Genomic DNA, 17,709 nt, shown 5'->3' on the forward strand with positions numbered 1-17,709 from the left:
TCAATGGTGAACTGATTTGAGTGTCTTCCATTATTTAATTTGGTCGAAGATTATTAAATGCCGCCTCAATTCTTCGTAATTCCGTATGGGTGTTGTGTAGACTAATAAATCTTTAATACGTATTGCTTATTTTCCAAAGCCTAGGTGATTTACTTTAAAAATAAAAAAGAAAAACACGTTTTTCGTGTTTATTTCAGAAACTGTAAGAGATGGATATAGGACATGTTGATAAAAGTCCTTTTAGAAATCGATGTATTTTCGATTGTCGTTGAGAAAATGGGGTCATTTTCTTTGAAAAGACTGAGTTATAGCTGTTTGTTAAATATTATTTTCAAAAAATCATATAAGCTTTGCAATTTGACAGTTGACAATTTTGAAAATTTTAGGAAACTCTTCGAACCTTTGGTTATCGAATGCAAAAAAATTATTAAGAGCTGTGATGTTTTTAATAAACCTCTGAAGATGAAAATTTTGAGCAGAAAATTGACATATGTCAAAAACTATGACAGATAAGTACTAACAACTAGGTACATTTTACTCAGTTTGGAGAGAATTCAAAAATGCAATAAAAATCAGTGGTAACAATTTAAAATTTTATAGTTGGCGCCAATTTCTCGTATTTCCGGAAGTTCAGCCATTTTGAAAATAATTTAATTGAACTTAGACTGGTCGATTTGAGTTGTGTACAAAATTTCAAATTTCTATCTGCATTAGAAGTTAAAAAGTTTCTAATATAGGCCCTAAAAGAATCACCTTGTATACGTTACTATAAATGGATGTTAAAGCAAACTGTAGTCTGTCAAAATGTTAATACCAACCCAAGTTTTCTGATAAACATTCTGAAGAAACTTGCATAAAACAGACGCGCCCTCAAAATTGTAATCATTAATTAAAAAACAATAATTTTTTTCAGATATTAATGTAGCATTTTTAAACGTTTTAAAGCTATTTTTGTGCTTCTATTTGCCAGTAGTTCCACATATACCTTTAATATTCAGTTTATTCTTAAAAGAAACATAATAAAGCACTTTTTTTTTAATTTTATTAAATACTATGTATAATTACTGAACCTGCATTTGAAAATTACTTTAAAATACAACAGAAAATGTTACTAAATTGCTACCTCACTTTAAGTAGGTAAAATGAAGTAGCAAAAACGTTATTCTGACTTTATCTTTCACTTAGACTTAATAGTCACTGCCACTACATAATATTACTTTTAAGTAAGAGTAACTTGAAAGTAATTTTTTAGAGTAATTATTTAGTTTTCAATCCTAAAAAACGTACTACAAAGTTTCACTACTATACCATTTTCAAAACGGTAAAACATACGTATTTTTTACTAAAATTGTGGTTAATAAAGTAAAAATTACTTAATAGTGAAAGCACTAGCTTAATATCAAATTTAATAAAACACACTTTTAATAACAAAATCTATATTCACACCATTTCGACTTTACAATTTGATGGCTCAACTCATTCTGCCCAAAACCCTACATGGCCTCTCCCATTTTTAGTCGGAATCGTCATCTAATCCCGACTGCTTTGTTTTTACCAAAATAAACATAAAATACGATCGGGTTCCGATTTCGCTATGCTTCATATTATCCAAGGTTGTTACAATCGAAATCGCTTACAGTCGGCCATGCTACCCTTGCTGTACGCCCTCGTAGAGATTTATACATGGGTCTAAGCCTAAAATACAATACCTGAAAGTTTAATGAAAAGCTGAAAGAACATAGAGCTACGTGAGCCAAAAGATGGCTACGTGAGCTCAATATATTGGTTAATAAGACTGAAAATTAACGTAGAGCTACGTAGGCGAAGCGTAGACCTGTGTCAGCTCGCTCAGCACGTTGCTAATGAAAACTTATACATGAACTCATAGGACTACCTATGCTACTATTTGTGCCCAATCATCAGCATGTTGCCGATGAAAATCTTTAAAATTCAGGGTTACGTCAGCCCAGTTAGCACGTCGCTAACTTCAAGTGATGGGCTACATGCGCCCAGTCATCAGCACGTTGCCGATGAAAATATTGGGCTATTTTAGCCTCTTCGGCACTTCGCTGATATTACTTGTCGGGCCACTGAAACCCAATCAGATCAATCCTTTTTATGCTTCAATCCATTAATACTTTCATCTTCTGATGATGCTGTAAATGCATCGTCTGACATATCGTTCACATATGGTTTCAATTTGTCAACTGGACAAACACCACTGTAAAATTTTTGTGCACGTTGTGCGCCTGGTAGGTCTTCTATGACATAACGATCGTGAGGAAGCACTTTCGTTATCACGTAGGGTCCTGAGTATTTTGGCAGCAACTTCTTGCTTTTGTCATCGTTTGATGGAAGGACTTTTCTGACTAACACTTGTCGGCCCACTTCATAATGTTTAGCAGGTCGTCGTTTTGAATCAAAATGTTTCTTTTGTCGCTGCTGCTCTTTTACAGTGTTTTGAATACCTTCTGTTTGTAACTGTTGTATATCTTGCTGTTTTTCATTTACAGCCAGATTGTTCAGCAAATAGGCATCATCTACACTACGTGGACAATAGCCCATTAGCATCTCATAAGGGCATTTTCCTGTAGTTTTATTCTTTGTTGCATTAATCCCAAAACGTATTTGGTTAATCTTTTCATCCCATTTGTTTTCTTGTTCTTACGAACAGCTTAATGCACCAAGGATGGTCCTGTTATATCGCTCCATTTGTCCATTTGCTCGTGGTGTTACCGTAGCGTTTAGAATTATTTTAATTCCATAATCATGGCAAAATGTTTTAAACTTTTTGCTTGTGTAGCAGGTTCCCCGATCACACACTATTCTGTAAGGTACACCGAACGTTTCAACGATACCTTTCAGAAATAAGATCGCTGGTCCTGTTTTACAACTCGTTACTGCTTTCATAAAAATAAATTTAGAGAAAGCATCAATTACTGTAATTAGATGAGTGTTTCGTCGGACACTTTTCACAAAGGGTCCCAGATGATCTACATGTAAAGTATGCATGGGCACCTGACCTTTGTCAATAATATGCAAAAATCCTGGTTGCTTTCCTGTTTGTTCTTTGTTGTAAGCACAAGGTAAGCAACAAGCAATGTATCTTTTAATGTATTTCTTCATATTCGCAAACCAATAATGCTTTGAAACTGCTTCGAAAGTTTTGTTCAGTGCAAAATGTCCTTTCCGATCATGGTAGTACATAACAACTTCTCTTCTAGCAAACTTCGGTACTACCCATCTTTTTCCTTGAGGTGTAATCTTAAAAACTCTATTCTTGTGGAGGACATTTTCTTTATGGATTTGCTGTTCTTCCTTACCTGTAGGATCTTTAGACAACACTTGATGACATCTGTCATCTTTCAACTGGACTGACAATAACCAGTCATCTTCTTTAACATTCATTATCAAGATTTCTATTAAATCATCAGACGCTTTTTCCACAGGATTTCGGCTAAGAGCGTCAGTATGTGGCATTTTCATTCCCGAACGATATTCAACAGTGAAGTCAAAACTCCTGGGTCACAAGCCACCAACGACCTATTCGTGGTATCAGATCTCTTTTGGTCAAAGTTATTCGAATTGCATTACAATCAGTTACAACTTTAAATTGTATACCGATCAGATATACTTATCCTAAATTTTTGAAGTGATTTCACAACTGCTAAAGTTTCCAATTCGTAGGAATGATAACGTTGTTCTTCCTTCCTTGTCTGACGACTAAAATATACAACAGGCTTGAATGTTTTATCTTTTTGTTGTTGTAATAAAATGCCCCCAACACCTAACTTTGACGAGTGTAGAGTCGTAAATTGCTAAAACCGGCCGTGAAGTCAACTTCGTCTTCAGGGTTTGAAAAGCGTTTCATCCCAATGGAAAGCAACATCGGGTCAAAGATGTAAGAGGTGCAGCAATTGTACTAAAACCTTTGATAAACTTCCGAAAATAGCTACACAATCCAACAAACTGGCGAATTTGATGTACGTTCGTGGGTTTCGGAAAATGTGCCACCGCCTGAATTTTGCGATTACCTGGTCGAATCACCCCTTCACTAATTTCGTGCCCCAAATACTCAATTGACAAAGAAAAGAATTTACATTTCTCTAAACGAAGTGTCAAGCCAGCAGACTGAAACAAGTCGAGTATTTGTGTCAACGTATCGAATCCTTTTTCGATTGTCTCTGCCGGAATCAAAATATCGTCCATATACGCCAGAGCTGTTGTAAATCGCAACGAACCTAACGCTTGGTTCACTTTGCGTTGAAAAACTGCCGGTGCATTCACAAGTCCAAAGGGCATGCGAAGATACTCGTAGTGCCCTTCTGGCCTAATAAAAGCCGTTTTGTTTATTGAATCTGCTGCCATAGGTATTTGATGATAACCCATCTTCAGATCTAAACTTATGAAATACTTTGCCGCTTTAAGCCTGTCCAAAAGATCATCTATCCTTGGTAAAGGATAACGGTCTTTTACGGTTTTTGAATTTAGTTTGCGGTAATCAACACACATTCGAACTTCACCCGTCTTCTTTTTGACTAAGATTATTGGGCTAGCGTAGGATGAGTTTGATTCTCGAATGATATTGTTGTCGAGCAAATCTTGTACGGTTTCACGTACCTTAGCGCGTTCAGAGAAAGACGATATGGTCGATACGTTATTCGCTCATCGTCTGTCAAAGTAATTTTCATTTCAGTGTCTACTGCCCTCCCTAATTCATTTGTATTTGCAGCAAAACAATTACGATACTTATTCAAAAGATTAAGTAATCGTTGTTTGTGCTTTTCATCCAAATCGGAATCAATTTGATTTTGTATGTCATCTTTCGTGAAATACTTGTCTTCCGCTTCACTTATTACAGTAAAAACACTTACCATCTCCTTAAAAGTGGTTCTGGAAGTGGACCAGGAGGTATCTTCTGTACATGGACGCCCTCTTGCTAATAGCTGCGAAGCTTTTTGCTGCAGGGTTTGTCCTGAATGGTTAAGAACAGGAATCACTCCTATTCCGCCAACAATTGAGATTACACAATGAGGAATTGTAAATTCACTATTGGGTTTGTTACGTTGTCCGTAAGTGACATAAATGTCCCCCTCGTAGGCACTGTTCGTGGCAACAAACACTCACGGGTACTTCTTGGTCAGCTGGTATATACCAACACCAGAGGATTTGTATCGTGAATATTTGTCCACATTGGCAAATCAATCCTCATCAAAACATGTACCATTCGTACAAACTCAGAGACGTTCTGTACAACAAAGGCTAGGTCCAAGTTCCAGCAAAGAGGAAAAGGAAAAAAAGAGAAAAGATACATTGTTTGATGCTATAATTGTGGTGACGGAACACATTTAGCATCAAACTGTCCCAAACCAAGTAAAGTATGCACCTTGTGTAATCGTTTGGGACATGAAAGTGATGGCTTTACGAGAAAACAAACTTCCAAAAAGATCATGGTGTGTTCAACCGTTGAGAAAAATGATGACTGCTACTTTGTTAACTGCAAAGTAAATGGTCAACTACTTCAGGGTTATATTGACACTGGTTGTAGCGTGGTTACTATACGTAAATCGGATGCAAAACGTTTGCATCTTGATTGGGAGCCATCTAATTTGACAATTAAAGGTTATGTGAATATACATCCTCTTTTGAATAGAGGCTCAATTTGACTGGTGGTAAGTCATCAATTTGTGGTAACTGTATAAGGCTTGCATCAAAAATTCGGACTTCATTGTTACGGACAACCAAGGCAACGTTTGCCTTGTTAATAAAAGTTTGTCCGATCATGACAGGAATTGCTTGAAGATGATCATCCACGACAGTAAGTGAGACCTCTGCTTCAAACAAGTCGACTTCTACGTGCCTTTATTTGGCCTTGAACTCGAGTCGATCCACCCCCATAACCTTTAATTGTCAAATTAGATGGCTCCCAATCAAGATGCAAACGTTTTGCATCCGATTTATGTATAGTAACCACGCTACAACCAGCGTCAATATAACCCTGAAGTAGTTGACCATTTACTTTGCAGTTAACAAAGTAGCAGTCATCTTTTAGTATCTTTTCTTTTTTTTCCTTTTCCTCTTTGCTGGAACTGGGACCTAGCCTTTGTTGCACAGAACGTCTCTGAGTTTGTACGAATGGTACATGTTTTGATGAGGATTGATTTGCCAATGTGGACAAATATTCACGATACAAATCCTCTGGTGTTAAATAGCTTCCCGCTCGTGCTCCAGTCTGAATTGTTAAATCGCAAGAGACCGCGTTAGGTCCTGTAATGCCGCACGCTGGGAGAAGACCCATCTTTTCAAAGTAGTATTGGGTCCACGATTCGTCCAATTGTTTACGTAACGTACTAGCAAAATCTCGCTAATCGGGAAAAGTTTTAAGTATCAACTCTTTCCACTGTCCCCAGTTTAAATCGTAGTTTGGTAGACTGTAATACCAAGTTTTGGCAAGTCCAGCAAGACGACTTTGCATATGGTAAATGATCGTCTTTTCATTCCACGAATTAATTTGAGCCAACTTATCAATATTTTCTAGCCAACGTGAGGATGATAAATTTGGATCACCCGGACTAAATAGTGGAATACAGTCTGGTTTCACAATAAATTGGGAACTGCTTCCCTGGCCTTGAACACCTCTTTCAGATAATAGTAATTCAACAAGTCGCTCCAGGTGTTCTATGCGAGTACTATCCGTGGACTGATTTATTGAAATAATATCAGAATTTGGTACCTGTGTTGGTTGATTTTCGTTTATCATCCCAGTTCCTTGATGCCGTTCACTAGGTTCTGGAGTGATGACATCATCTCTTTGTAGAAGTTGTTTTCCGTCACTAATCGGTGAGTCATTTCTGGAGCGCGTATTCGAACGCGAATGTGAACGCTGCCTCCGCGACCGACCTTCTCGGCGACGACGCTTTTCGTCAATTTCAGGAGTACGTGATCGAGACCGTACTCGGTGTCTTTTCGTGAATCAATAATATTTGAACTTAACTTACACGTAACAATTAAATTAACTCGCACGTTGCGGTTTAAATCTTATCTTAAAATTAGGTCTCTGTACACTTATTCTTCTCACACTTTTAAAATGTTCTCTATTCACTACAAAATAGTTTTTGGCCCAATCGGCCACTTTGGCCACTTAGGCGGCAAGACGCACAGATCACCTATCCCACCGCTGCTCTGTAAGCACTAGCTTAATATCAAATTTAATAAAACACACTTTTAATAACAAAATCTATATTCACACACCATTTCGACTTTACAATTTGATGGCTCAACTCATTCTGCCCAAAACCCTACATGGCCTCTCCCAAAACAAACATAAAATATGATCGGGTTCCGATTTCGCTATGCTCCATATTATCCAAGGTTGTTACAATCGAAATCGCTTACAATAGTTCAAAAAAAAAATATACGCAATTACGATAAATCTACTCAGACAAAGTTCTCTTTACTTTAAACTTCGTTGATGTGACTCCTAATAGTCCTAATGCTGCTTGGGTACAACACATATTCTTATGTGGTGAGAGTTGGACGCTTCAAAATAAAAATGTTTTCGTAGGGTTTAGTTTAAAAAATGTCTTGTCCGGAAAATGTCTCATTACTTATAACGAGTGATTATTTAAATTTGGCGTCATAGTTGGTGGTGATATGTGTGTATTGTGAACGGACCATAATTTTTAACACGCCCACCGAGGTGTCATACGTCAGATTAATAACTTTCAGTACGGTGGTTGGTTCACAATCAAACTTTCATGGATAGCTTTGCCGCCAAATTTAAATAAATACCCGTTACATAGATCTCATCCGCTTTCAAAAGTATACCTAATGGAATCTGAAAAAGTAAAAATGTAGTTTAAAACTACAAACAAAAGATTCAAAAGTGAGTTTAATTTTTATATTCTTAAGACGCAACTTTTTTCAAGATGGTGTAAGCCAAAAAATGTTTAACAAGGGAAGCGAATTACCAAATCAATAATTTTCAATAATAAATTTGTAGAATTGAAATTTAATAATGATATATTTTGCTGCAAAGGAGTTCTGAGTGTTATGGGCCATAATTTCGGCTCGTAACCGAAATAGCAGTGACAGCATTACACGAGGAAGCCTACTAATGTGACATTTTGCACTTCCAAGCAGCACAGAGTAGCTTGAGAAAATACGAGTACTTAATTCATTCATTAAACGATTTTTATTATCTAGTATTGTTGAAATCTTAAATGTATGCATAAATATATGCGCAATTATATGTTTCTGCTATAATATATAGCCACTTCATTGTGGGCATGTTGTTAGAAAACCAGCTTGGTTTAGGTATGTACCTACATTGCCGTTTGTAATTACCAAGCTGACTTATCTTTTATCTTCTTTGATGATCAGAGCTTTATATTTTGTTAACGTGCATTCTAATACCCACTAACAGCTAATTTATATTTTATTACCTCCAGCAGCGTCTGCCAATGCCCAATAAAATGTTGCGGCAGGCATTGTATCTTGTTAATTAATTATGCAAATGTAAGTTAAAGGAACGAGTGATAATCTGGTGGTACCATTAACACTCCATGTCCAGTAAATAAAATTTGGTGGACAATCAAAATTACTACTTACATTTTAGCTAACTATATTAGGGTTTGGTTTAATTAGTTTGAAGCGGATGCAGAAATAATAAATTTTAACTGACCGAAAGGGAATAAGTTGGTATAGCCATTCTACGTACCGCAACATTAACCAGACTCGTAAAACGCACTTTATATCCATTTTATGGCATTTGTAAAATATTGCATTTCAAGTATAATATATGCACTCGGCTGCAGTCGTACAGACACACAAATCGGATGCCGTCTTACACACATATTTACAGTAATAGTTTTTAAATAAATGTTATTGTAATCTGCAAAGCGCTGCTTCTGTTGTGACTTTTAAAGCTTTGCTTATATTTACATGATATAAGCGGAAAGCTTTGGCTTCACAACCGAGTTGACACATTTGTATTACTTTATTCTTCGTGAAATATTTTATTTATCAATTGCAATGAAAAATCCGATATATGATCAAATCGACAAGAAGACATGTATTTACGACCGAAGTGATTGTTGTATGTCACATTTAAATAACTTTGCCAGAAACAGATAACACAGTTCCTATTTTTATGCTGTCATAAAATTTAAAAATGCATCAATCACATTCTAGAGACTGGGGTAATATTTTCTCTCATATTATTCAGCTTTCTCAAAATTTTTGTTATTGATGTATACTCTATTTTTACTAAAAGTTATAATTTTTTCACCTTGCACATGTCGTTTGTAGTGCATTACAATTTTTGTATAAAAACTAAATAGAATTTATATTAGTTGGACCAAAGAACTCGTTTTATAGCAGTAGTTACAAAAAGGTAATATCAGTGAAAGAGTTTTTCTTAAATAGGTAGAGTAATGCCTACTCTTACTTACCTATGGTTATTTCTGGTTCGGTAAAATCAGAGTGCAGCTTCTTTGTTTTTATTATCCAATTTGTTAAAGTAGTAGATGAAGCAAGTAAAATAATTATCTTACAGTTCAATTATTGTTGTAAGTTTCAGTTAAGCTAAAAAGAGCTATAAATTCCGCAACGGTGTCCTGGGGTAAATTGAAAGTTCGCCTAAGTAAAGCTTTTCGGTCGATATATAGGATAACTGGATAGCCCAGCAATAGTACTGAATGCCGCCGTTGCTGGCGTTGCTGCCGTTTTATGGGCTAGTTTATATTTTATGACCCCCTATACAGAGATGTATGGACGTATAAAACTGCAAAATGTTCCCTACATATTAATTTTACTCTTGCATACGTTTGTTATGAAAATTGTTTCACCTACGTTATGTTTTAAAGTGTAATCAAAAATATTTTAAACGTCTCGTCCTATGCTTTACGAGCTTTGGAAATAAAGATTTACACTATCTATGTTCAATACAAATATTTTTAAGGGTGGGCTTTATTTTATGTTTTATTTCTTACAAATGCATCAAAAATATTCTTTTTTTTCGTTAATTTTCTATAAATTATTTTTATTAGTATACGAGAGAATAACGTCCTATGTGTAAGTCGTTTATAATGCAAAAAAATGCAATACTCTCTAAAGTGTATATTTTGTAGCTCTTGTGACGATTTTCATTTATCGTCTTTTCCTATCACTGTCCTTTTTCACTATACTCTATATCCCACAGAAGTCTTTAAAACTCACATAAAATGCGGCGGATGTTTAAATATCGTCTCTTCTCCAGGAATTTTAAATCGATATTTAATTGTGTCTAACTTAATGTCATCAGTTTTATTTCGAAGATGCCAGATACGACTAAAAAGTTTTTGAGCATGTGTAATCATTAACATTAAGTTATACTTAATTAAGCAAAAACTAGCCATTTATAACTACACACCTATAACTTTTTTCATTTTTATTTTTTTAAAGGTGAGGATATAACTTAAATAGTTTGTTTAGTCTTATCTGAGTTTTGTATAATTTTTAAACTACAAAATTTCACGAATAGAATTTTAATTTTTGGCCAGTGTTAATTTTGCGTGTCATTGTGTATTGAAGTCAGATGGTGGAGGTAGCATAAGAATATTATTGTTTAATCGACAATGGTTTTATTGTGTGCTGTCGACTAGAAATTGAATTTATTTATTAGGCATAACTTTTAATTGTTATTTTTTAGTAAAACAATTTGAGTTAAAATTGGCCATTTAGAAAAAAAGTAATTCGTAACTTCATGATAATGTATCATTCAATAGGCAACTGTTATTTAAACAATAGACAATCTTTGAATTGTATGCCGTTTAATGTAGCAGTGAGTCGGAATAATGTAATCAAAATTCATCGGTAATTTATAAAATATATCATGTATGTTCTACTCCAACTCCACCCATGATGTGTTTGTTTCTCGTTTTCCAATTATATTAATATGTGACATAATTAAAATTTGATCAATTGATAAATATGTAATTATGTGATTGATACACATTAGCACATAAATACTTAATATCCAACAAGGTATGTATAAATACAATAACCAAGGTGACGATTATTCGTTACATTTACTGGATTATGTGATGGGGACATAAAACTAGATCCTCGTAAATTAAGGGTTACCTTCGTGGTTATAATATTAACAACACTTCAACCTCAATTCTGAAACAATATGCATGACTTTTTGCGGTAGTGCAAGTTTATAAACCATGTCATTTATTTTTCATAATAAATAGCCATTTTTGTTGAGATTTCCCACTTTTCCATGCTTGTTAAAGTGCATTATAATTTTTGTAAATTATCTTTAAAGTATTATTTTAATTTTTTAGGAAACATTTTTATGACCTGATCTTTGTTTAAAGTAGTCTCATTTTGTAAAGGTGTATCAAATTGACAGCTTCTTCTGTTACGTATTTTAGAAGAGGTGATGCTTATGAAAAGCAGCGCAAGTACTTCATAAATTATTTTCTTTAATGTAAGAACTGTAATTAAGGTAGTTTAAAAGTTCCTAAAGAAATTTATAAATTTCTTTACTGACAAGCTTTTTGTTGTTTACCACTGGTCGTTATAAAAATTGGGGTGCAAATACATAAAGCAGTCACATAATAAAATTTGCCCTTAAAAAAGGTCTATACAACAAATTATCAAAATAGACGGCTCTTTATCAGATTTTGCTTTATAGGCGAATAAAGTTGCTAATAGGATTTTATATGCTTTAAAGTTTCCGAACTGATTATGTTTTAATTAACTACTAAATTACCTTCTTCGTATATTTATTTTTTTAACCATTAAAAGTTAAAAAAGTGCTTAATGCTACTCATGCGTAATTTGTTACTTCCATCGTTAAATACAGGGTAATAAGTTTGGCTGAAGAACTTTTAGAGTGGCTAATACCATTTTAAAAGGAATGCCTGTTATGTAGATATGAGTAATATACCTTTTATAAAATACTTTATGGGTGCTTTATTTATAAAATCTAACCTGGCCATAAAAATTTTGACAAATGGTGGCTTTAAGTGGCTTTAATTCTCAACCGTTATTCTCTATTTAAAGGAAGCAATGAAATAAATTTAAAGTTTTATCCTCGTATAGTTTTCAATAGACCGATCTTGTGAATGGATCAATAGAGCAACTCGACAAACCATTGAAATTCGTGTTTGTCATTGATTTTTATTACAGTCGTCCTAAGATTCGTATCATTCAAGGGACAGTTTGCAAAATCACTACTGCCAAAAGCATATTTTATTATCTTAATTAAAGTTCCTTGAAACGTGTGTGCTTGCCTTAGGCGGGCATTAATTCTGAATCCGCCATATAAACCAGTCGTTATAAAATTCGATTCAATAAGCAAGATGTGGCTCAGTTTTATAACTCCATACCTTATTCATACCAAAGTTATATCGCACTTGACGAAATTGTAAAATATATTTATAGCCGGTTTTATGTATTATGTAATGCCTAGACTTGGTTCAAAAGCGAAAATTGCTCACCAAATATTCGTCCGCTTCTAAACACTTTTCTTATTTATTCGCTTCATTGTTCATTTTAAATTCAGGTGCTTTAAGTGGTCGAGTATAAAATGTGCTATTTGATTCGCAACGCGCTCTACGGATGGATCGTAATTCAAGTCAGTAAATCTTCGGCGGATGACTAGATCAAAGGCATTAGGTATTTAGGTTTCACTTCGAGGACTTTATTCTCAACTATTGGTTTCTAAACAAACAGCTACAAAATGTTTAATAGGGTTGCTGCAGCTGCAAAACTCAAACTGTTATCTTTTAAATTTGAACTTTACGAGAGTAAATTTTATTTAGTTCATAAAAATGTTTTGTGATTTTTTTATTTTTCTAAATTTACTTATTTTTTTACAGTTATCTAATTTTTGGAAATCCTTTACAAAATTTAAAAATATCTAAAACAATAAATATGTACGTCAATTTAGAATTTTGCACTTTTTACTTAACATTAGTTAGATTCATTCTAATGTAGATTGTTATAATAGGATAATAAAATCTATTCATTTTCTTGCTTGTTATGGGTTACGACTTTTCAACAAATGGATCAAGTTAAAGAAACCGCCAATTGTTATGTTCCACTTGGTGTTAGGGAGCCGCTTTTCATTTTGTTAAGGATCATAAAAGTATTATGAATACATTATAACAGTTTATTACCTAATTATGTCAGTCTACGAGTTTCTTTTGATGTGTGATTCTAGTTACTAAATTTTGGACGTAGTAAAAAGAATCCTTTCAAATGCTAATGAAACCGTTATACTTTGTTAATATTTTTTTAAAATTGTTGGTAACAAAGATTCAATTTTATTGTTTTCACAAATTATATGTTTTTAAGTAACAAGAATATTGAAAGTATGGGTGGTCAAACGGAAACCTGCAATTTGCAGGACCAAAAGTCCTGCAGTAATCAAGCTCCATTTCGAAGAGTGGAAAGCATTTTACTAAACTGCAGACCTACTTTATGGTTCTCAACTCATAACTTTAACTAACAGTCATTTTACGATTGACTTTTTTGGCATAGGTTTTTATGTACGTTGTGCGGGGCAGTTAAAATTTTTCACCTTTGTTTTGTTTTGGGATACTTTTATTGTCGGTTCTTTTACAGACTAAGTCTAACCCATATAAACTTTGTAATATATGTGTTTCCTGACTTTTATGTGCTCTTTTCAAAGGTCTTTGCTTTTTTCGGTCTTGTTTTTCATCCTCGGTGTTCTAGACTGAAGGAGGTATTTGGATTAACAGTTTTATGAGACGACGTTCCGAAGCTTTCTTCTTCGATATTTCGCCAAAATTAAAGTCTTAAAATTAATTATCCACTTGCCAGTCATTACTTTAATTATTACGAGTACCTCATTGTTTTATTTTATTTTGTTAAATATGTACTTGGTGCACCTTCCGTAAAAGGTTTTACGACAGTTAAATTGGACGTGAAGTCTTATTAGAGTGTGTATTTAAATTTTTACTAACACATAATGCATTTTAAATTAATTTGTAACAAAATTATGAAAACTTTCAACAGTGACATTCATGGCTTTAAAAATGTCATATAAATGTTAACATTGACATGAGTCTTTCGACGGCTCATAATCATTTGGATTTGTATTTTATGGAGAATATAAAATGTACTTTTTAAGAGATTAACATCTTACAAGTAGATAAAACTACTGTGAATATTGATATGATTCAGTTCCACATCAGTTTTATTCTTGTTAACTTATATGTAAATTCAGTTTTATTTAAATAACAAATTGGTGCAATGGAATTAATTTATAATAAATGAGCGAGGCGACATGGTTGTAAATTGTGGGTTTTTGATATAATAAATTCGGAAATTACTGCAATTGTCGAGACCATTAAATTAAAAGAGAAAAAGTGAAAAACTTCTTAAGTTTCAACTTATTAGTAATTAATGACTTTTTTACATTTTTAAAACAGAAATCTATATTGTCTTGTGCAATTCTGTTACACTTCCACATGAAATATACCTACATTTTTACTCAACTGAAAATCGCTCTTGAAAAAATAACGCTACACGGATAAAGAGCTTTTGAGCCTTCTTATGTGTTGGATTTATTTAAAGAAATGACCATGTGAGGTCAAGCTTGGTAGTCCCACCGCAACGTTAACCGTTGTCTAGTAAATGAGACCTCTAGAATAATAGCTTGTAGAATTATTATTAGATAATAAATATATGCACATCTCATTCCACGAACACAGAATATGGAAGAAGCATGTATTCTATAGCGCTACGCGCCTCATGATTTACGGCACATCCAACATCAAAGCTTTTATGGCCCATGATTCGCGAGGTTTTAACACAACAAGTTTTAACTAGCATCAAAACGGCGTTCCACATCACAACAACCATCCGGGTGTTGTAGTACAAAACCATCCATGGGAACCGCTGTAACGTACGACAACGGCCATTTTCTTTTTAAAGCGCCATTTTCATTACATACCTTGAAACGTAGCTTGTGCGGAGAGAAGAGGATGGCAATTATTGCTTTACAGAAAATTAAGAAATTTACGTCAACGACTGGTTTGCACAACAATAAATTGTTGGAACTTGTACCTAATAAAATGGCTTTTCAGCAGCTGCAATTTGCATTCCGATAATAAAATTCTTACGTCTTTGACCTAAAATAAAGCTAACATTTTAGGATCAAAATTAAATTAATTAATTAGCATTTTGTAGTAAATACGTTGCCATTGATTTAATAAATATTTTAAAAGGGGAAATGGCCCAATACTTTCCATAAAATTTAGGTTTATTTTGTCTTTGAAATTTTTCATTTTTGCTTCATAATGGCTGGCTGGCATTACTTAATTTTTATGTTCTCGAAGTGCGTTTTAAAACCTCCGCATTGGGATGACTACACCTGTTCTTTCAATTAGTGCAATATCTGTCTTGATAAAACGACCTAGAGATTACTGCATTCTGACATTTTGTGGGTGACAAAATTATAATTACACTTTAGATGGACTTTATAGCTTTTCCAGTGTGAATAATAACGTGAACCATAAATTTGTTCGGCTCGACTGGCGAAATTCGTTTTATTTCTCCTAACATCTCCAACTTTGAGATCCATAAAATCCGTTCCACTGTCCGTCTGGACCTTGCACAAGATTATTATAATAAGTAGTTGCATGTATAGTAATACGTTTGAATAATTTACGACAGTTTTTCATTGTCGGCTCACAAATCATATGAGAAATTCTTAAAAATCATAAAACTTTGTCTGAAAATAATTGCTAAGCAGAAACATGCACGTCGTTAAATTTTAAGTGGGACAGCCACAGACATGCGAATTCTATTTCGAACGTTACAAATTTTAGTGCCTTCAAGCGCCTGACGGATTTTATTTTCAAGGCAATATTGCAGATTAAAATTTTGTCAACACATTTAACTTCCTTGAAAATAATAAAAAAAACCTAAAATGTCATCAGATATGATATTTTTGGGTTAAGTTGTGAGGGTAATGTTCAAATTTATGTCTCCTCCATTTTTTTCTTAACCTCTGAATTATAATTTAGTTAATTGAGGCTTAAATCTCAATAAATTATCTGTAATAATTGGAGGATTGATATATTGATGGAATAAACGTCAAAGCTTGAAACGAAATATTGTAAAATGCCGGCTAAATTAAGCGCGGGTCCGGCTCTGTGAAGTCCAGCGGTTTTTTTTGCGCCCCGCGTCAGAAAAAAAAACAATACATTCTGAGCACGTTTTCAGTTAACAATAGCCATTAAAAAGCCGTAAATAAAACTGATATAAACGAAATTATGCATAAATGACAAAATGTAGCCGCCATTTTGCAATAAAAATGAAACAGTTACAGGTATACCAACATATTATTTATTCTGCTATAGTTTATGGCTCGTAAACATTTTTAGTTTGTGGGCAATTATACAAATTAACTATGGCCAGTGCGGTGATAATAAAAGTTTAATGGGTTTTTATTAATTAGTAGTTTGCTGAGTATAATATGTTCTCAAGGTGACGGAAATTCGTTGTTTTAGCAATTTTTTTAAATTTTATTGTACACCAAACGACATTTTAATGAAGTTGATTTTTATGTCATTGTTTCAGACGTTGCGGGACATCGTTAAACACAAAGGGGACTGTTTTGTGATTGTAAATGCAAATTGTATTACACTGAATGTAGTAAGTATGTTACTCTTCCAAATCAATCCGTCTCCAAAAGTGTAATAATCGTCCTAGCCGTTACAATAATTTTCTGTAATAATCATAGCAATAAATTTCTTGAGTTCCAACAGTTGGAATAAAAAAATTTCACAATGTTTCAATATGCTGCTTAACGAAAGACGTCCCAAAATTGTAATTTTCAGTCTTTCTGTGTGTTCTGTTAAATACAATAATATTTAATGTAAATAGAATTTAAAGTTATTTTTTGTACAAAGAGTGTCTGAAAAGATGTTTTGTTTGAGTGTTTTTACATGTTAAGGTTTGTGGCCAGAACTAAAGGCCTTGTGATATTAAATGACTTAATATTACACTATAGTGTTACTTAACTTCCAAGAACTTGACCGAATTATTAATGTTAGTTCATAGAATGTTATAAGAGTTTACAAAACTTTACTTCCTCAACGATCAACTTTAACTAGAATGTGGTATAAGATAAAAAATCACTAAATTTTTATGGCTTTATCGCATTTAGGCACTTCTTAAATGGTTTTGCGGTTTTGTGGTACGGCAGTGATCCCTATCTAAATAGCAGGTCATTTACGACATGTATTAATCAATACTTATAAAATGTATGGTATAAATTTTAAGTACATTATAGCTTTAAGCATTATACCGTCTTCTAAATGTATAGTTCAATATAGTTATGTTTACTATTGTGCTGTTTTATTTTCTCATAAAATAACAAATTTCAGGTAAAAATAAAAAATTGTAAAGTATTTACAACTGAAGTTTTAATTCATACTTTCCACACTTTTCCATCCTGTCACATAACTCACTCTGGAAATATACACTGACCGACATAATTATCGCACCACTCAAATTTTAAGATTTAAAATGGCTAAGGTCCATTTTCATAATCGAATTTAAAGGAGCTTTAAATTAAATGTTGTTGAGAATGTGCTGATTACTACAGACATGTTGACCAAAATTTTATATTCTAAACCAACATTAACTTTAAAGTTCCTTTAATTTGATTATGAAACTGGC

General features: G+C 33.5%; 2 protein-coding genes across 3 annotated transcripts in view; one reads left to right on the forward strand and one right to left on the reverse strand.

Annotated features, from left to right (window-relative positions):
- Positions 1-17,375, forward strand: part of LOC123012081 (protein doublesex) — a 49,320-nt gene extending 31,945 nt beyond the window's left edge. For both annotated transcript variants that reach the window (XM_044409864.1, XM_044409865.1), the window contains exon 5: positions 16,606-17,375. The gene's annotated coding sequence lies outside the window, so the exon portion shown is untranslated. The remainder of the gene's footprint in view (positions 1-16,605) is intronic.
- LOC123012082 lies at positions 1,492-2,723 on the reverse strand. Its single transcript, XM_044409866.1, has one exon. The coding sequence runs from the start codon at positions 2,569-2,571 to the stop codon at positions 2,107-2,109; it is 465 nt and encodes a 154-aa protein (XP_044265801.1). The 5' UTR covers positions 2,572-2,723; the 3' UTR covers positions 1,492-2,106.
- Positions 17,376-17,709: the final 334 nt, after the last annotated feature.

Source organism: Tribolium madens, unplaced genomic scaffold, assembly GCF_015345945.1.
Source record: "Tribolium madens isolate multiple individuals breed KSU strain unplaced genomic scaffold, Tmad_KSU_1.1 Scaffold_91;HRSCAF=231;Tcas5.2_LG7, whole genome shotgun sequence".
In the NCBI taxonomy this organism is placed as follows: domain Eukaryota; kingdom Metazoa; phylum Arthropoda; class Insecta; order Coleoptera; family Tenebrionidae; genus Tribolium; species Tribolium madens.

Bases quoted from the DNA above. Each gene is read 5' to 3' on its own strand.
- LOC123012082 (XM_044409866.1), bottom strand. From the start codon at position 2,571: ATGCTAATGGGCTATTGTCCACGTAGTGTAGATGATGCCTATTTGCTG.